General features: G+C 35.6%; 1 protein-coding gene across 1 annotated transcript; it reads right to left on the bottom strand.

Moving 5' to 3' along the window:
* Positions 1 to 7,167: 7,167 nt before the first annotated feature.
* On the bottom strand, positions 7,168 to 14,043 carry LOC107817517 (cysteine synthase, chloroplastic/chromoplastic-like). The gene is made up of 10 exons (XM_016643365.2): positions 13,711 to 14,043; positions 12,456 to 12,565; positions 11,904 to 11,961; positions 10,910 to 11,173; positions 10,456 to 10,593; positions 10,285 to 10,336; positions 10,118 to 10,197; positions 8,608 to 8,667; positions 8,149 to 8,229; positions 7,168 to 7,688 (listed from the first exon to the last, which is right to left on the bottom strand). The coding sequence occupies exons 1-10, from the start codon at positions 13,936 to 13,938 to the stop codon at positions 7,596 to 7,598; spliced, it is 1,164 nt and encodes a 387-aa protein (XP_016498851.1). The 5' UTR covers positions 13,939 to 14,043; the 3' UTR covers positions 7,168 to 7,595.
* Between the last annotated feature and the right edge of the window lie 3,743 nt (positions 14,044 to 17,786).

The raw sequence follows: 17,786 nt of genomic DNA, 5'->3' as shown, positions 1-17,786 counted from the left end.
ATCCTGGTTAACTTAGACAAAAAATGGATGAGCAAGGAAACAACAATATTAACAACACAACACATGATTCAAACTAAATCAAAAACATAAACTCACATTAAATCACTGGATTAAAAATGAACTTCAAACAAAGATGAACATGAATTAAATCTATTTTTAGACAACAAAACATGACGGATTCTCATGCTTTAACCAACATATTTCCCTATTACAACTACATTCTTTTAGACAAATAACAAAACAAAACCGAAGAAGAAACAATTACGAATTTAAGCTTGAATCTAACAACATTAACATTTTCTAAAAAATACATAAAACACATGAACCAACAAAAATAATTAATTAAACTTCAATTTGAATCCAACAAACATTAAACTAAAATTTTTTTATCTAAGCAATAAATAAGAACAATAAAACAAACATAAAACAAACTGAAAAATTCACAAAATAATGAACTAAACAAACATTTACCGATTTCAGATTCGAGAATATCAAAACGAAATACGGACAAAAATAAAACTCAAAACCAACTAACCGGAGATGAACAACGACGAACTCGAACCATGTATGGACTGTTTTGACAAACATCGACCAAAGCTCGAACAAAAGCTCGAACTCGACTGGACTGAAGCAGTAGGTTTTCGGACTGGACTGAACGAGATGGTTTGAGTCTCGAAAACAAACGAGATGGTTTTCGGACTCGTCAGCTGCTATGGAGATAATGGAGCAAAAGGCATCGATGGGGTTTGTTTGGGATGCAGCGAAGAGGAAAGCAGCAGGAGCTTCGACGAGCAGCAGCAGCAGTTCGTCGAGGAGGAAGACGGGGAGAAGAAAGCTGAAGCAGAAGCAGCGGGGAGCAGAGACGGAAGCACGGAGGAGCTGGAGGTCGACGAACCATTCGTCGTTGATGACTGGATATAGCAGCTGGTCGTTTGGACTTGAGGTTGAAGGCAGCCATGGACGTCGAGCTCAAACTCGAGCTTGACGTCGAACGACGAAGATGAAGCCGCGATGGTGGTCGCTTGGTCGGAGAAGGTAAAGCTTGAGCAGCTGGTCTGTTTGGACGTGAGAATGGAGGGTAAAGGGCAGCCATGGTTGGAGCTTGGTGAAGCTTGGAGAAGAAGAAGATAAGGAGGGGGGCAGATAGCTTAGTATATTTTTTAGGGTTTTCTTCTCTCTCTTTTTTTTGTTTTGTGTTGTTTTATGAAATGTAAGATAATAGGGGTGTTGGGTTATGGACTGGGTCGACCCGGTTTGAAATGGACTGGGTCATAGGGAAGGTTGGGCCATTTTTTGGGCCTGTGGCTTGAATTTGAAGAAGAGGCCCAATTCCGACTTTCTTTATGTTTTTGCTCTCTTTTCTTCTTTTATTTTTCTAAAACTAAATTATAAAAATACTTAAATTATTATTAAGAACTAAATTAAGTTATAAAAGCGCAAATTAACTCCCAATAACAATTAACGCACAATTAAGTAATAATTAAGCATAAAATTGTATATTTGGACATTAAATGCTAAAAATGCAAAAGATGCCTATTTTTGTAATTTTTTTAATTTTTGTAAAACAAACTTAATTACTAACAATTGTAGAATTAAATCCTACATGCAAAATGCGACATATTTTTGTATTTTTATTAATTTAACAAATAAACATGCACAGACAAATACAAATAATTATTCAAAAATATCACAAAATTGCACACCAAGGAAAATCATTTTATTTTTTGAATTTTTTGGGAGTCATTCTCTTATAGGGCAAAAATCACGTGCTTACACTTGTTGTGAGGGCTGTAAGGAGTTTTCTCCCTTTGGAACCCGATTCCCTGCATGTTTCCACTATTATTCAAATACATGGTAGTGACAACATCTGAGGACCAGGTCCACTTCAGAGATTTCTCGAGATCAATTTTTACTTTCTCCAATTCAGCTTGAAGTTGCCGATTTTTCTCAAGTTCACCACATAGATTAGTTTTCACATCATTTAATTCATGTTCGAGCTTGATGTGTGTCTCACTAGCTACTTCCTTCCCTTTCCCAAGATTCATAGTCTTATGTTCTCTATTGAGTCCCTTCTATTGTTTCGTTCAAGTCAACCACCACAACCATCAGGTCATCTTTCTCATTTTCTACACTAGTTATCTTTTCATTTAGAGCTTCCTTTTCTTTTTCAAAATTAGCTATGGTCTCATTTAGGTCCACTACACAAACCACCAGATCATCTCTAGGTTGTTCAGCTTCTCCTAGTTCTAAGGTCAGGATCTCCTTATCATTATCAAGGCTATAATAAGCATCAATTAAAATATTGGCTAATGACCTTAACTTCATAGAATAGTAGGATTTCAGATTTCTCTGAACACCCCTGAAATTTACCTCATCATCTTCATCTTCTTCATCCTCATCAGATTGAGCCATCAACGCGAATAGTGAGTCATATTTCGTTGCTTCAGTTTTCACTGCCCTCATGGAACTGTTTTCTGCATCTGGTTCCCTTTCTGATTCATTGGAGGAGTCTCCCCAAGCAACAAGTGCTTGCTTCACAATATTGTCAGCTGCACTTTTTCGATTGAATCGTTTGTCTGGAACCAGGTTCCTTTTTGCTGCTTTGTCAGGATTTTATTTGTATTGCTCCTATTTCACGAGTGGGCAGTCTTTGATGAAATGCCCTGGCTTTCCGCACCTGTGACAGAGATCATTGTTCCTTGCTTTACTTGAACTTCCCCTTTTTGGTATACCACCATTTCTTTGAACTATCTTTTGAAATCTTTTAGTAAGATACATGTCACTATCTTCATCACTTGAGTCACTGCTTTTAGCTTTGAGTACCAGGTTCTTTTCCTTCTTCGGCTCTCTCCTTTCACTGTCTTTCTTTCTTTTCATCTTGTATGTCTTCATATTACCAATCAACTCATCCATGGTTAGAGTTTGTAGATCTTTAGCTTCTGTGATGGCATTTACTTTATTTTCCCAAGAACCAGGTAGAACACTGAGGATTTTCCTTACAAGCTTGTTTCTGGGAATGATATCTCCAAGTGAATGAAGTTCATTTATGATGGAGGTGAGTCTGGTGTGCATATCATGTATAGACTCATCATCCTTCATCCTAAAGAGCTCATTTTCTACGGCATTTCTATCAGTGTCGTTGTACTCTTTTCTTTCTTTCAGCACCATTGGTCTAGTTTCTTCAAGCTTCTTCTTAGGAACATGTGGACCATCACAGATGATGTCCCATAGTTCTCAATCTTCGGCCATTATAAAATCATGCATGCGAGTCTTCCACTAGTCATAGTATTGACCATTGAATCTAAGAGGTTTGTAGGTTGATTGTCCTTCCTCAAAGTTGGGTGGAGAAGTCATTGAGATCTTTTCTAGGTGTTAGCCTATTAGAAAGAACCCGCTATGATACTAATTGTTAGTTTGTATGAGTCCACCAAATAGTAGAGTACCTGGTCCTCTATGAGGTTAAGCTGAGAATGCCAATAAAACTGTAAGTAAAGAAGACAAGGCCACACAAGGGAATCAAAAAACCACGACCTACACTTGTAGGCTTTTAACTTCACTAACTTACAATCTCGCTATTACAAGCCACTTTGTGATAGCCCTATTACAAAGACTTCAACTAACTTGTGATGCTCTCACCACAAGCCATTTTGTGACTCTTCTAGTAACAAAGACTTTAAACTTATGACTAATCCTAGTCATAACATAAACTCGAAAGTTTACGAATTTTGATTTTCCTAAGACAAAGCTTCTAAGAAAGCAAAATAGGAGATACAATGAAGAACAAATAACAAGATTACAACTCAACTACGGATATACATAAACTCATTATGAAACTGATCCTTAGTGGAGTTGTCTTCTTGTTCTTGACACACCAGTGACTTCAATGCCGGATGAACACTATTATGCTTGAGAGAATATCACTGAATGCACAAGTGAAATGTTGTGCCTTGCACCAGGTTGTTATATCACAAAAGACATCACAATGGTTAGTGATGTCAATTCTTGGTACACGCTTCTTCCCAATGAGAAGTGACTGCTGCATTGTCTGTTGCATAGTCTCTTTTGTGTAGTTGCGTTTCAGTTGTATAGTTGACTTGTACTTCTGTCAGAGAACACTAAGGGACCAGGTCCCAGTTGTGTTCCTCTTTTGTAACAGTTGCGAGATAGTCACTTTCTACTGTTACATTCCAGCTGTACATTTGACTTGTACTTCTGTCAGAGAACCCTAAGGGACCAGGTCAATAGGTCCCTGTTGTGTTCCTCCTTGTCATTGTTCATTCATTTGCTGGAGTCACTAACTTGTAATTTTGTCGGAGAACCCTAAGGGACCAGGTCACCAGGTCCCTGTTGTGTTCCTCCCTGTGGTTGTTCAGTTTGGACATTATTCATTTGAAATGTATACCATGTGGGTCAGGTTCTCTATCTGGTTCTTCACAACAAGTTTGTTAGATCATTAAAGCATAAGAAGCATAAGGAAAAGACATTGAAACTCCATCATATTCCAATCTTTAAAATGGAACTCATTTTATATGACATAGTTATTAATATTAACAAATTTATTATAATCCACATACTCACCAGCACCATCTAACGTGCTAGCCGAGACGAATGTCCCGGTGTAGTAAGATTTTAGGTGACTTCCATCCACAATCACAATGAGTCTACAATGATCGAACCCATTTAGAAAGGCATACAAAGATATATACACATACATGAACTCATTTTTGGGCGATTTTACCATTTTAATGTGCGAACCAGGATATGTCATATCCATTGTATATAAGTATCCTGGTAATTTTTTGTATGAATCAGCCGGTTCACCTCTCAAAAAATTCATTGCCTTTTCTTTAGCCCTCCACGCCAACATGTAGCTAACATCTACCCCTAAATCTGATGTCACATCATCAATAATATCCTTTGGGGTGTATTTTCTCTTATGATTAGTAAGCTTGGGCCTAATCATACCACCTATAAGTCTGGTACTTGCTTGTCGTTGCTCATACACCTTGTCCTTCAACGGACATGTATGCTTATCATTGAACTCTCTCACTTTGAATAGTTCTGATTTGTTAATGCTAGAAGCCTTAAACCTCCATTCACAATCTTCTATTAGAAAAAATACACTCATATATACATGAATACATTATTACATCTATATATATAAATTATTATACAACACAAATATATACAATGGTATACATTTAAATATGTCGGAATACGCCTATAGTTATATGCATAACATAACTAATACACCAAAAAGGAAAACAATGAGAGCCACGGTAATAAGTTTTTACAAGTAAAATACACAAGAATACATGTATTTGAAATACATAAAAAATACATAATCACAACAGTGAAGATCAAGTGAAAATTCCCAAATACGCCTAAATACATCTATATACAAATTACAACTCCTACCATGAATACAATATACAAAAAAATAATGAATAATTAAGAACACTCAAACCTGATAGCATTAGACCTATTAACCCGGAATTGAAACCTTTAAGATATAGCATAATGCTTCATCACCTCTTTCAATGTAGTCTTATCCTTATATACTTGTCCAGCCATAACCTCCCTTTGATTAGTTTTTGAAATTATAAATCTTTGTCCAGCTCGAACACTCCAATTGGTTCTCCTGAATTAACAACATCAAGAGCAAGTGTATCATCTGTATCAGAATTATACCTTTGAACTGCTTTGTCTATTTGCACAATGTCGCCTTGAATTAAACTACCTCCGGATACAACTTCTTTGTCAATCGTTGTTATGCACAAAGGATACATCCCGAATTCTCTGTTCTCTTTTTTCAACTCTACATACACCCTGTAACCCATATCATTGTGTATTTTCATTGGCGTGCAATTTCCTTCTACTTTGTATTGAATTTTAATGGACTTTGAGCTCAAATCTATGTCCAGTTGATTAGAAATTGATGCAACCAATTCATTATACGACACATACTCATTTATCAGTATTCCCTCAATTGAATAATCGATGTAATTGCTCTCACTGTTCCACTTGCCAGAATGACGCAATAACACTGTTAAACTTGCCATATGTATAATCAAATTATACCTTATTTCTGTTTACAATTGTATCAATCACGATTTTTCGTGGTTGAAAAGAGAACTGGGTACTCACTGGAACAACAGAAAAAAGGGAGAATTGAAATTCTAGAGGTTGCTCTGTTTTTTGCTATTTTTCGGATTGAAAATCTTTCGTGAATGGAGGAATACAGATTACGGGCGATAGTTTGTGCTAGTTGAGTTATATTAGGAGAATATTTGGTAAATTGATTTTCTTTCCGTTTTAAAACAGTTGAAAGGTCCATATTTTACGCATTATACGTTACTGTATTCACGAATACAGCTCGTGAATGCACTCGAATACAACAACTGATTAACTTGACTTCCCTAATTCACGTCTATTTTTGCTAATGTATTCATGAATACAGTAGCTTAAATACATCAAATACATCTTATAACAATAGAAAATGTATCTACAATCTGTAATATAACAAATGGTATCTATAGATAGTTAATTACCACTAAAAGATAGTGCTTTATGAAAATTTCTCATAATTAATTTTTTGTAGCATTTTTTTAATTTCTAATATCTGTAATCTATAGGTCGTTTTATGTACTTCCTGAGTTCCTTATAATAGAAGAATCAATGTCCAAAAATTGACAGAAAAAGGAATATAGTTCTACTCCCCTAAAGCAAAATTTATAACTTGACTGCAAAATTTAACTTACATACAGCTTTATCAACAACCTGACGTTACAGTTGCCAGGGTCTGAATAACGTATTCTTAAGGATTTCAACTTCCAGGTAGCACAAGGAAGAAAACTTCTCAGATTGATGAACAAGAAACGTGCAAAAGTGCACCTTCGTCTCACTAAGAGGTAGTTTGGTAGAGTGTGTTAGAGAAAATAATGCATGCATTAGCTTTGTGTATTAATAATGCTTTGTTTGGTACACTTTTTCAACCTATGTATAACTAATACAAGCATTAGTTATACACTCTATTTAGTATTATCCTATGTATAGCTAATGCATAGAAAACCATGGCATTAGCTATACAAAGGCTATTAATTGCATTCGCAGGATTAAAGACAAAATTATCCTTAAAGTCCCTTAAACTAAAGAATATGGAGAGCATTTTTGTAAACAATTAAATTTCTTAAAGATTATGCAATGCATTTTAATTTTTAATACACCACACCAAACAATGCATAAAAAATAATCTCTGTATTACTAACCCCTGCATTACTAATGCACCTTATTTAACATTATTCTTATACACCCTATCAAACGACCCCTAATAGAAAATAAAGGAAAAATGAAAAATGCAATTGAAAGACGCATATAACCCGGAAATTTCACTAAAATTTCTTGAGCAGCTCGAATAAAAAAAAAATCCTCAAACCCAACCAATGAGATTGTTTAAGCTTGTTATGAGAACCACTTTAGTAGGCAGCTAGAAAAGGCGGGCAAGGGGGGCGGGGGGAAAATGGGAGAAGGATAATCTGAATGAGCACCAGATAGCATTATTTGGAATCAGAAGATAGCTCAAAAAAGGAAGATATTCATGATTCTGGTTGCATTTTCTCGCATTCCTCCCGTATAGACTGGAAAAGTATAGTGGAGAGGTATCGTTCCCCAAAGCTTGGAAATACAACCTACAAGAATTGTTAAAATGCATCTTAAACAAGTGTATGATATTCACGCGACAACGTGTCATGCAATGAACTCAAAGGATTTTTTTAACAATGCAGAGCTATTAAGAGGGTGTTTGGATTGGTTTTTAAAAAGTACCTTACAAGCTAAAAGCCAAAAGCCATATTTTTGGCTTTTGGCTTATTTTTGTACTTTTCATGCCTAGAAGTAAGTGTTTTTAAGAACTTTTTACCATTGCCAAAAAAAATTTCTTAAAAGGCAATAAGCACTTAAAATAAGCCAATCCAAACACCCCTAAATCTGTAAACTTCAGGGAAAATGCAGGGAAGGATGACTTACTTCGTAAGAAGTACAGGAAAAAACGAATACTAAAGTTTGATGAGTTGGAAGAGAATGGAAATGAAGGAGCATGGGAATACACACAAGTGTCAGAAAAATGCAGGAAGTTACAATTGACCCTACCGCAATAAGCTTTCCTTCATTCTCAGGTCTCTTCCCAACCTGAATGGCAGCAAGAGCAGCAGCTCCGGAAGAAATTCCAACCTGATTATCAAAAGTAGAAAAAGATCATTCAAGTAGCTCAAGGTGACAGTATACAGTAAAGTAAATACCAGACACATTCTGGATACATATGAACTGAAACCCAATACATTCCAATTCGGAGATCATCCAGCATGGTTCATAGAATGATAATAAGTATATATACATTAAATATGGAGTATGCGACATTGCAATTAGACCACTGATAAGGTTAATACTTAATGATATTAGAAATTGCAAATAGAATATTAATAAGTTCTTTATAATGTATCCACAATCTAGAAAAAGGATGAATTAAAGGGCATTTGAAATTTATGTTCGCTTAAAGCCATGTCTCAAAAATCAGCTGATACATAGAATGGTGGGAAAAAAAGCACTAACCAATAACCCTTCTTGTAGCGCTAATTGCTTCGCAGTTTCAACAGCCTCGTCACTCGATATCTGAAAATTCAAGTAAAGGTGTAAAGCCTCAGGAAGATAACATATATTTTTTATTTTTTCCCTGACAAGTACTGGAAGATAACACACATGACAGCCTATCAAAAATCCAAAGGAGCAAATGATCTGGATCAAATATTCAAACAAAGCTATGTTCTTTTTTCTTTCTTTTTCTTTTTGTTCTGTGGGGCCTGGATTGTATGACAAGCATACAGAGATTTATTTTCTGGATAACCGTGGTGTCCGACAGCTTTTGCGCACCTCGACAAATTCCATAGGTACCTGCTATCTCCCACCAGCAGAGGTACTGGGTAATTCTGTCCACCAAGGCTTGAATAGATGAGAAGAAATCACCTCATGTTTTCGCCTCTGTTGGGTTTTGAACCTAAGAATTCATGGTTCCCAACCCACTTTATTGACCACTAGGCAACACCCTGGGGTGCTAATACGTCAGCAAGATTTAAACTCTACACGTCTACTAGATACAGAAGTAATTAGCCTATAACTAAGGATGCATAAGAGCTAACATTAGCACCAATGCCCATTGTTTAAGAACTATAAAGAACAAGACTAAGAAACAGGGACCTACAAGGAACAATTCTAAATTCAATAGCAAGGCTTGTGCGCAAAATTATATAACTGATAATCGGGGTAACTTGTTCTCTAACAGAACTTTACAAGGTAAGTAATGCAGATGCATTTATTTGATGAAGAAAATTGGGGTATACAATAACCCCTACAATTTCGATAGGAGATTAAATAAGGACTAAGAAATGTTCGAGTAGAGTAGCATTGAGTGAAACAGTGCTAAATGAATGAACTAGCGCTACATTAATTGTGGAAAGGCAGTTCTCAGGCAAATAAAGCTGAAGGAACTGTTTGACATTCTAAATATGTTCCAATTAGTTGATGTCTTGGTGAAGCAGGCCATAGATTTTGCATCCCAGTTTTACCAGATGGAATAAGAGTAGTTAGAAATGCCGTTTCTGCCAAGCAGAATAACCTTCAAGATCCTTCCCTGTAAGCTTAGTCTACACACCAATGTTTTCTCAATGAGTGAAGTGAAATTTGATAATTAACTCCATTCAACTTTGATTCATAGAAAGTTTTAGTATAACCTAAATGGGAAACAGGACAATAGTGTTGGAAGAGAAGGCAGATTTCACAAACTCAGCAAGTGTCAACAATTTTTGCCCTCTAGAAGACAGAAAAAAGAGGTTTCATTTAGTAAAAGGTAGGACTACGTCAAAATGGTAATAACTGCACTACAAAACAGAGAAATATAGGCTCACATCAATTATAGGTACACCAACTTTGAGATGGCAACAGTTCTTAGTCTATTATATCTTAGAAACGACTATGTACGACACATGAAATCCTTCATAGTTTTCAATTTTCACAAGTATAAAGAAGATGAAATAAAAAGCTTTAATGGGATAGATAAGAATGAGACCTCTATCACTTCATCCATGACATCTTGATCTAAGTTCCCTGGAATAAAACCTGCTCCAATCCCTTGAATTTTGTGAGGGCCTGCACTTTCACATTGCAGCAAATAGAACAAGACAGGATTTAACTTCAAAAGCAAAAAGTCAGATCAGCATCTGAATGTCATCTTACCAGGCTTTCCCCCTGATAGTACATTACTTTCTGTGGGCTCCACACCAATAATCTGATAAAGGTATAACACAAAGAAATAGAGAAAAGAGTAAGATTACTTATTAGCAATAGAAATCTCCAGAGCAACTCTAACAGAATAGTGCTTTTTTTCTTTCAAAACAGCATTAATACCTTAATGTTTGGATTTTGCTCTTTAAGGAATCGCCCTGCTCCTGAAATGGTTCCGCCAGTTCCAATGCCTGCAACTAGTATGTCTATCTTGCCTTTTGTATCTTCCCAGATCTCTGGGCCCGTTGTTTCATAGTGTATCTGCACCATACAAACAAATAAATTTCCCAATGTGCAACTCAACAATAGTGTCCATTTCACGGGAAAAGAAGAGGGGAGTGGGGGTACGTAGGTATTATCGTTAATAGGTATAAATTATAAAGACACATACACACACACATAACTAGGAAGAATGTTTAAGTTCAGAACAAAGGAGAAATTACCAATATCACCATGGGTACTTTAAATTGATTAGGGCAAATTGTAGAGCCAGAGCCATTTAATCTCAGATGCTAAGCATTCACTTATAAATTGACATAATAAAAATAAAGAGTGGTTGGTATATTGGGAGAAGAACCTTGGGATTTGCAGGATTGTCAAATTGTTGAAGGATATAGGCATCTGGTGTGTTATTCAATATTTCTTCAGCCTTTGAAACAGCTCCTTTCATCCCTTTGGCTGGGTCAGTCAAAACAAGTTCAGCTCCAAAAGCTTTCAAAAGAACCCTTCTTTCAAGACTCATTGAAGCAGGCATCGTTAAGATGAGCTTGTATCCTCTGGAAGCAGCAATGAAGGCTAGCCCAATGCCTGTGTTTCCACTCGTAGGCTCCACTAGAACAGTCTAAGACAAGTAGAAAAAATAACTAAGAAACAGCTAAAAAACGGGACAAATCTGTAAGAACTCCAGTCATTTAAAAGAAGATGACACTCAGTTACACTCATATCAGGTATAGGATGACATAGGTGATGTTCCTATGGTTCTACGTCATAATAACACAAGAGGCTGAGCGTATAATAGATGCATAATAGCCTTTGACCCAACAGAACATTCAAAATATATCAAATCAAGAAACTTCTAAATGTTTGAACATTACAGGGTGGACTTCTTGATGTCAAAACGGATAAAAAACAGTTATACATCAATATTATTCGCTAACAATGGGTTGGATAATGAACTTTTTAAAAATGGGTCAAACATGGATAATATGAATATTATCCACTTAGAAAATGGATAATCAATGGATAACTAATTGGTTTAACTTTTACATTTTTAATGACAAATTAGGGGTTCCTCAAGTTTGGGAGACTAGGAATTCTCCGAAAAGTGATCATATTCAAAAAGTCTTGGATAATATAGTTATCTATATTATCCGCTGGTTAACCCATTTTCCATCCAGATTAAATATGGATCGGGTCGGATAATTTATCCGTTTTTGCATCACCCATTTTTACCCGCCCATATCCAACCCGACCTGCCCGTTTGCCATCCTAGGTGAACTTATTCCTTTTATTCAGAATGGCATATGTCAAGTCTGTACCAAGAGAGACAATTAGCTGATCGCCCAACTTACCTTCCCCGGAGATATAAGTCCCTTTTCCTCAGCATCAGAAATCATACTGAACCCTATCCTGAAATGCAAAAGAAATATTAATCAATCAATCAAACAACTATGTCTCAATCTCAAATTAGTTGGGTCGGCCATATGAATCCTCTTCTCACAATTAGACTGTTTTTACATCGGCAAGAACTTACTGCAACCCTCATCTATTCGTTCTTGGAACAGCTATGCTGTGTGAAGCCCATGTAGTCAGTATTGAAACCAAAAGTACTATGTAAGGAAAAAGTTTTAGAGATTGTTTTGGAGCATATTGAGTTATCTGAACTAGCTTGTTTGCAAGAAATACATTCGTCTAAGATTAGGATTTGCAATTGTAGAGATGTACCCCAAGAGCAGAAAAAAGCATGAACGGTGTTAAATTCTCTTCTGGAACTCAAAGTTAAGAGAAAAGAATGAAGACAATACAATATGATATTCTCTAAGCTAATTAAAAGAATATTTCAGTTCAAAATTCTAGGTTGAAGGAAATCCGGATATTGTGACACAAACAAAGACCTCTCTCACCTGTCCTTGACACTGCAGCATGGCTCCATAATCTCAAGTTTAGCAGCAATGTTTGCAACACAACCTTTAACAATTGTATTAAGGTAAACCATTGGTGTGTTCCCAATAAGCTGTCAAATGATATACAAAATTAGCATAACAATATGTAGAACATAAACAAATAGAGTAGGCATCAGAATAGAGGGGCAAGTAATACCAACAAGTATATGTATCTTTCATGCTAAAAGTCTTTCATACGGTTCAGAGTTGCAACTTGCAAACATATTAAAGGTTCTAAAGTTAAGTAACCCATCTATTACAACAATAATAGCAACTACGCCTCAATTCCAAACAACAGGCAAATTTTAAAAAGCCAAAAGTTCAACAAAGAAAGTTTCGCGGACCCTTTATGGAAAAGAGTAAAAGGACTTAAAATTGGAAACTTGTAAACCAGGAAAATATTTTCTTTGACGAAAGTCTTTCAGCGTTTGAATTGAATTGTGGCAATGTTTTCTAAAAGGAAAAATGACTTCATTTACTTACAAGCCGAAATAATTTCTTATACAAATATTTCAAGTGTTACTCCATATCACTTGCTTCAATCAACACTTTATTCTTATCCTTTATATTAATTTTTTTTTTAAAAACTGAGAAATCCCCGAGGGCTAGTGGTCACTTAAATATCAAACATTTCATAAAAATATTATCACTATATCCTGCTCTACTCCCTGTACAGTTACCACACCAACTTCAATACCGAACCACTGTATAATAGTGCAAAAAATGATTTTCCAAAACGCCTAAAATATTTTCCATGGATAACATTTTTCACCGTACCAAAATGCATTTTTAGAGTAAGAAATTTACCCTGAATGATCATTCACCCAAAATAACTAATTCAAGACAAATAAAAACGAAACCAAAATAACTCCAACAGAGGCAATCCATCAAACAGTCAAACACCCTCAGATAAGAAATTAAAAAAGAAAACAAGAAAATTCATTACTCCCTTTATACCCAATTTATGTTATTCAATTTTCCTTTATAGTCTGTCAAAAAAAATGAAACATTTCTATATTCAGAAAAAGTTTAACTTTAAACTTCACATTTTATTCTTAATATAATAATGAGATGATTTATAACTACTGAAATTTTTATGGCTAAACAACAAGTTCGAAAAGTCTTTATCGCATAAAATTGGAACAGAGTGAGTACAAATCCTTATTATTTCAAGAACACGAAATGAACCCAAATAAGGATTAAATGATAAATTCACCTGAGTAACATCCTCAGCGATGTTAAGTCCTTCAACTTCAGTGGCTGATTTTGGTTGCACAGACACCGCTTTGCAAACAATAGAAGGGAAAGTAGCCTTTCTATTGGGGTTAAACTTGGAAATCCCCAAAGTCTGAGCCCTTAAAGGGCAAATTCTGAAGAGATTAGCTTCAGACTTGTTGGTGTTGGAACAGAGTGAAGTCAAGGGATTGTTGATGAAAGTTGCCATTGCTATTTGCTTAAGCTGCTGCTATCTCGATCTTCCCTCTTTCTCAGACTAGATACAATGGGATATTGGGATAATATTTATAACACAAATATACAACGTTGTTACTATACTTGTTTGGAATTTTCCACAAAATATATATCTTGTGCACATAAATATTTTCCTCTTATTAATATTAGTACTAGTAGGATAATCAAAAAGAATGATCTACACCGTAAAGTTTAATATGTTAGTGTTAATACCATCTTTACAACTAAAGATTAAAAATATTTTAAGACTCCAGTAAAACTTTCATTCCATCTCCTAGTAAATGTTCTATAAAAAATAATGATACTATACAATTTGTTTGATATGAATGTTCCACGAAAAATAATAATGCTATACAATTTGCTTGATATGAACCATGTGCTTAAGGGAATATTTTTGTAGCAACTGCTCATGATATATTGCAGTGCATTTTTCAAAAGTTATCCTCTGTATTGAGTCAACGATAAAGGAACATGAATTATGTCAAACATTAGCTTATTCAGAATCAAAATGTATGCGACAATGCATATACAAAAACTGATTTCTTGCTAAGGCTCTCTCTTTATTATTGTCCAGCATTTGTGGTAATTGAAACTTTTTACTCTTTCTACCATTCCACAGGCTTTGTCTATTAGCCTAACACTGTCTAAAGCCAAAGTTGAGACAGAAAAGGAACAGGTTAATTGCGGAGAGCTGATAAATTTACTTATTCAAACCATAGATGAAGCCGGTGGAAGGGTTGATTATGCTGAAGTGAGAACTTAAACAATAATAATATATTTTATATGGATATAAACAATAGAATACCAACTGGGAACTCAATATGTTCCCAATATCAAAAATTGATGGAACCCCCGTAATTTTTAGTTTCAATATATGCTTGATGGTCTTAATTTTCAGATTGTTTGGTCCAACCACAAAGTTTTTCATAACGTACAATCCCATTTAATGTATTTTTGTTTTGAAAATACGCATAATAGCTCTTCCAATAGTTGCATGAATTCGATCACCCTAAAATAAAAAATGTGAAAAGAAATTTAAGTTAGTAAGGCGCATAAGTTGAAGAAAATACATCACAACTCGAAAAAAATAACAACATGTAAAAGAGTATGCACCTTTTCATCTTGAATAATTAATTCAATTGAATTAGAATTTTCTTGCTTAATATATTTGCTTGCTTAATGAAAATTGCATCCCTCTTTGTGTACGTCCAACATATTCTCAAAAAGAGAACATTTTTAGTTTAAAAAATAATAAATTATACACAAAATTTAATTAAAAATACTTATAGTAATGTATATAATACCTATATTAATGTATATTGTTTGCAAATAAGGTCAGATACAAAGCTTGTACTAAATATATAATTATTATTTCAACTTAAAATTAATGTGTAAGATACAAAACGAAATTTTAGTTGATTCTTTCTCAAAAAAGGATACTTACCATAACTAAATTATACACAAATTTAAGTAAAGATACCTATAGCTATAATATATTTGTTTGCTTAATGAAAATTGCATCCCTCTTTGTGTACGTCCAACATATTCTCAAAAAGAGAACATTTTTAGTTTAAAAAAGAATAAATTATATACAAAATTTAATTCAAAATACTTATAGTAATGTCACAACCCCAACCCCGGTCATGATGGCGCCCAACACACTGCTAGGCAAGCCCGACCATTCAACAACATTACCCCAAATTCTTATTCAGATTTTAGATAAATATCACAGAGAATATACTAAGTCATTACTTTCAAGTTTATAAATAATAATAAAATCTGCGAAAGTTCAATTAGAATACCACAACATAGCCCAATAGAATCCGGTGTCACGAACATGAGCCTCTAATACAGAATATCCACCTATTACAAATCTGTCTAGGAAAAATGCGGGATAAAATAATAGAAGATAAGGGAGAAAACAGGTCTGCGAACGCCATGCAGCTACCTCGATAACTCCGATGAAAACTGAACAGCAGAAAACTCGCTCTATGCCTCAGGAATACCTGTACCTGCACACATGGTGCAGGGAGTAATGTGAGTACTCCGACCTAGTGAGTAATAAATATAAATAATAACTGAAGGTAAGAAAACACGTTAAGGCACACAACACTCTATACAGAAGCAGTGAAATCATTTAAAATAACAATTCAGTGAAACATCATGTGAAATTTCTTTTAAACCAGTAAAACATGTAATTTGGCAATAAAATAACGAGTAGAAATCTGCCCCTCGGGCTCAATATCAAAATAATAAGTAGAAATCTGCCCCTCGGGCTCAGTATCAAAATAATAAGTAGAAATCTACCCCTCGGGCTCAATATCTCAGAACAGTATCAACCTCTCAGGCTCAGAACAGTATGAAGCAACCAGTCAATGAAATAAGAACACATAATTATTATGGCGGATAATGCAGATGAGGAATAAATGCATGAGTGCAATGCAATGCATATGACAGTATCCTCTGGTACCCACTGCGGCGTGCAGCCCGAGCCATCCATATTTATTTATCGTCGACGGCGCTCACTGGGGGTGTGTACAGACTCCGGAGGGGCTCCTACAACCCAAGCGCAATATCAAGCCATCTCGTGGCATCAAATCTAGGCCCTCGGCCTCATATCAATATCAGTATAATCACCCAGGCTCTCGGCCTCAATATCAATGTAATCAACCAGGCCCTCGGCCTCAATATCAATGTAATCAACCAGGCCCTCGGCCTTAATATCAATGTAATCAACCAGGCTCTCATCCTCAATATCAATGTAACACTGTTGCGGCGTGCAACCCGATCCATGCTCAGTCCAGAAATCATAATAAGCCCCTTGGGCATTTGTAAAACAGTAGTTCTCAACCCGAAATATCATTTAGAAATATCATTTAAGTTTTCAAATCTTAGAAAGATGACTGAGTTTGCAAAACAGTATTTAAAATCTTGGACTAAGATCAAATGATATGCATGTATGCGAAAACAGTGATGTCAATCTCTGAAGGATTCAAATAATTGGCAAGAAGCCCAAATGTAACAATTAAATCCACGTAAGGATGATTCTCAATTTAGTTCAAGTAGAAAATACGGTAAAAACATCTCTCAGGACGGACCATGTCATAATCCCCAATGGTGCTCTACCCCACGCCCGTTATCCGGCGTGCAAGTCACCTCAATATAGCGTTACGATGTGAAATTCCGGGGTATCAAACCCTCAGGACATCATTTACATCAATTACTCACCTCAAACCGGCTACTTCTTTAGCTCGCGACACCTTTTCCCCTCGAATTGGCCTCCACGTGCGTCGAATCTATCCAAAATCAGAACGAATACGTCATAATATGATAAGGGAACAAAGCCCAATCAAAACAATCGAAAAATACCAAAATTCTCAAAATTAGCAAAAACCCGAGCCCCGGGCCCACGTCTCGAAATTCAGGAATTTTTACATCAACGAGTTCCTTATCTCTCCACGAATCAAACCATACCAAAATTATCAAATTCCCATAACATTTCAACCCTCAAATTCTCAATTCTATCCGAGAGGGTTTCTAACTTTTCCCGCTAAATTCACGGATTTAATGCCAAAACTTGTAATAGATTCGAGTAATCTAACCAAAATTAAGTTAAGAATACTTACCCCGTTGTTCTCTCCGAAAATCTCCCAAAAAATCGCCTTATTCGAGCTCCAAATCGTTAAAAATGGAAAATCTCCCGAACTTAACATTCTGTCCGGTACTGTTCATGGGGTTACTGTTCACGGGTTAACTGTACACGACATTGTTCACAGGTACTGTTCACGGGTCATTGTTCACCCCGCGCGGTTACTGTTCACG

Source organism: Nicotiana tabacum, chromosome 5, assembly GCF_000715075.1.
Source record: "Nicotiana tabacum cultivar K326 chromosome 5, ASM71507v2, whole genome shotgun sequence".
NCBI lineage: Eukaryota > Viridiplantae > Streptophyta > Magnoliopsida > Solanales > Solanaceae > Nicotiana > Nicotiana tabacum.
The sequence above is the reverse complement of the archived record's forward strand: the minus strand, read 5'-3'. Positions and strand labels throughout refer to the sequence as shown.

Coding starts and splice junctions, on each gene's coding strand:
- LOC107817517 (XM_016643365.2), bottom strand. CDS start 13,938: ATGGCAACTTTCATCAACAATCCCTTGACTTCACTCTGTTCCAACACC. Junction 10,337..10,455: donor AGCAAAATCCAAACATTAAG/GTATTAATGCTG, acceptor TACCTTTATCAG/ATTATTGGTGTGGAGCCCAC. Junction 8,230..8,607: donor CGCTACAAGAAGGGTTATTG/GTTAGTGCTTTT, acceptor TTTGATAATCAG/GTTGGAATTTCTTCCGGAGC.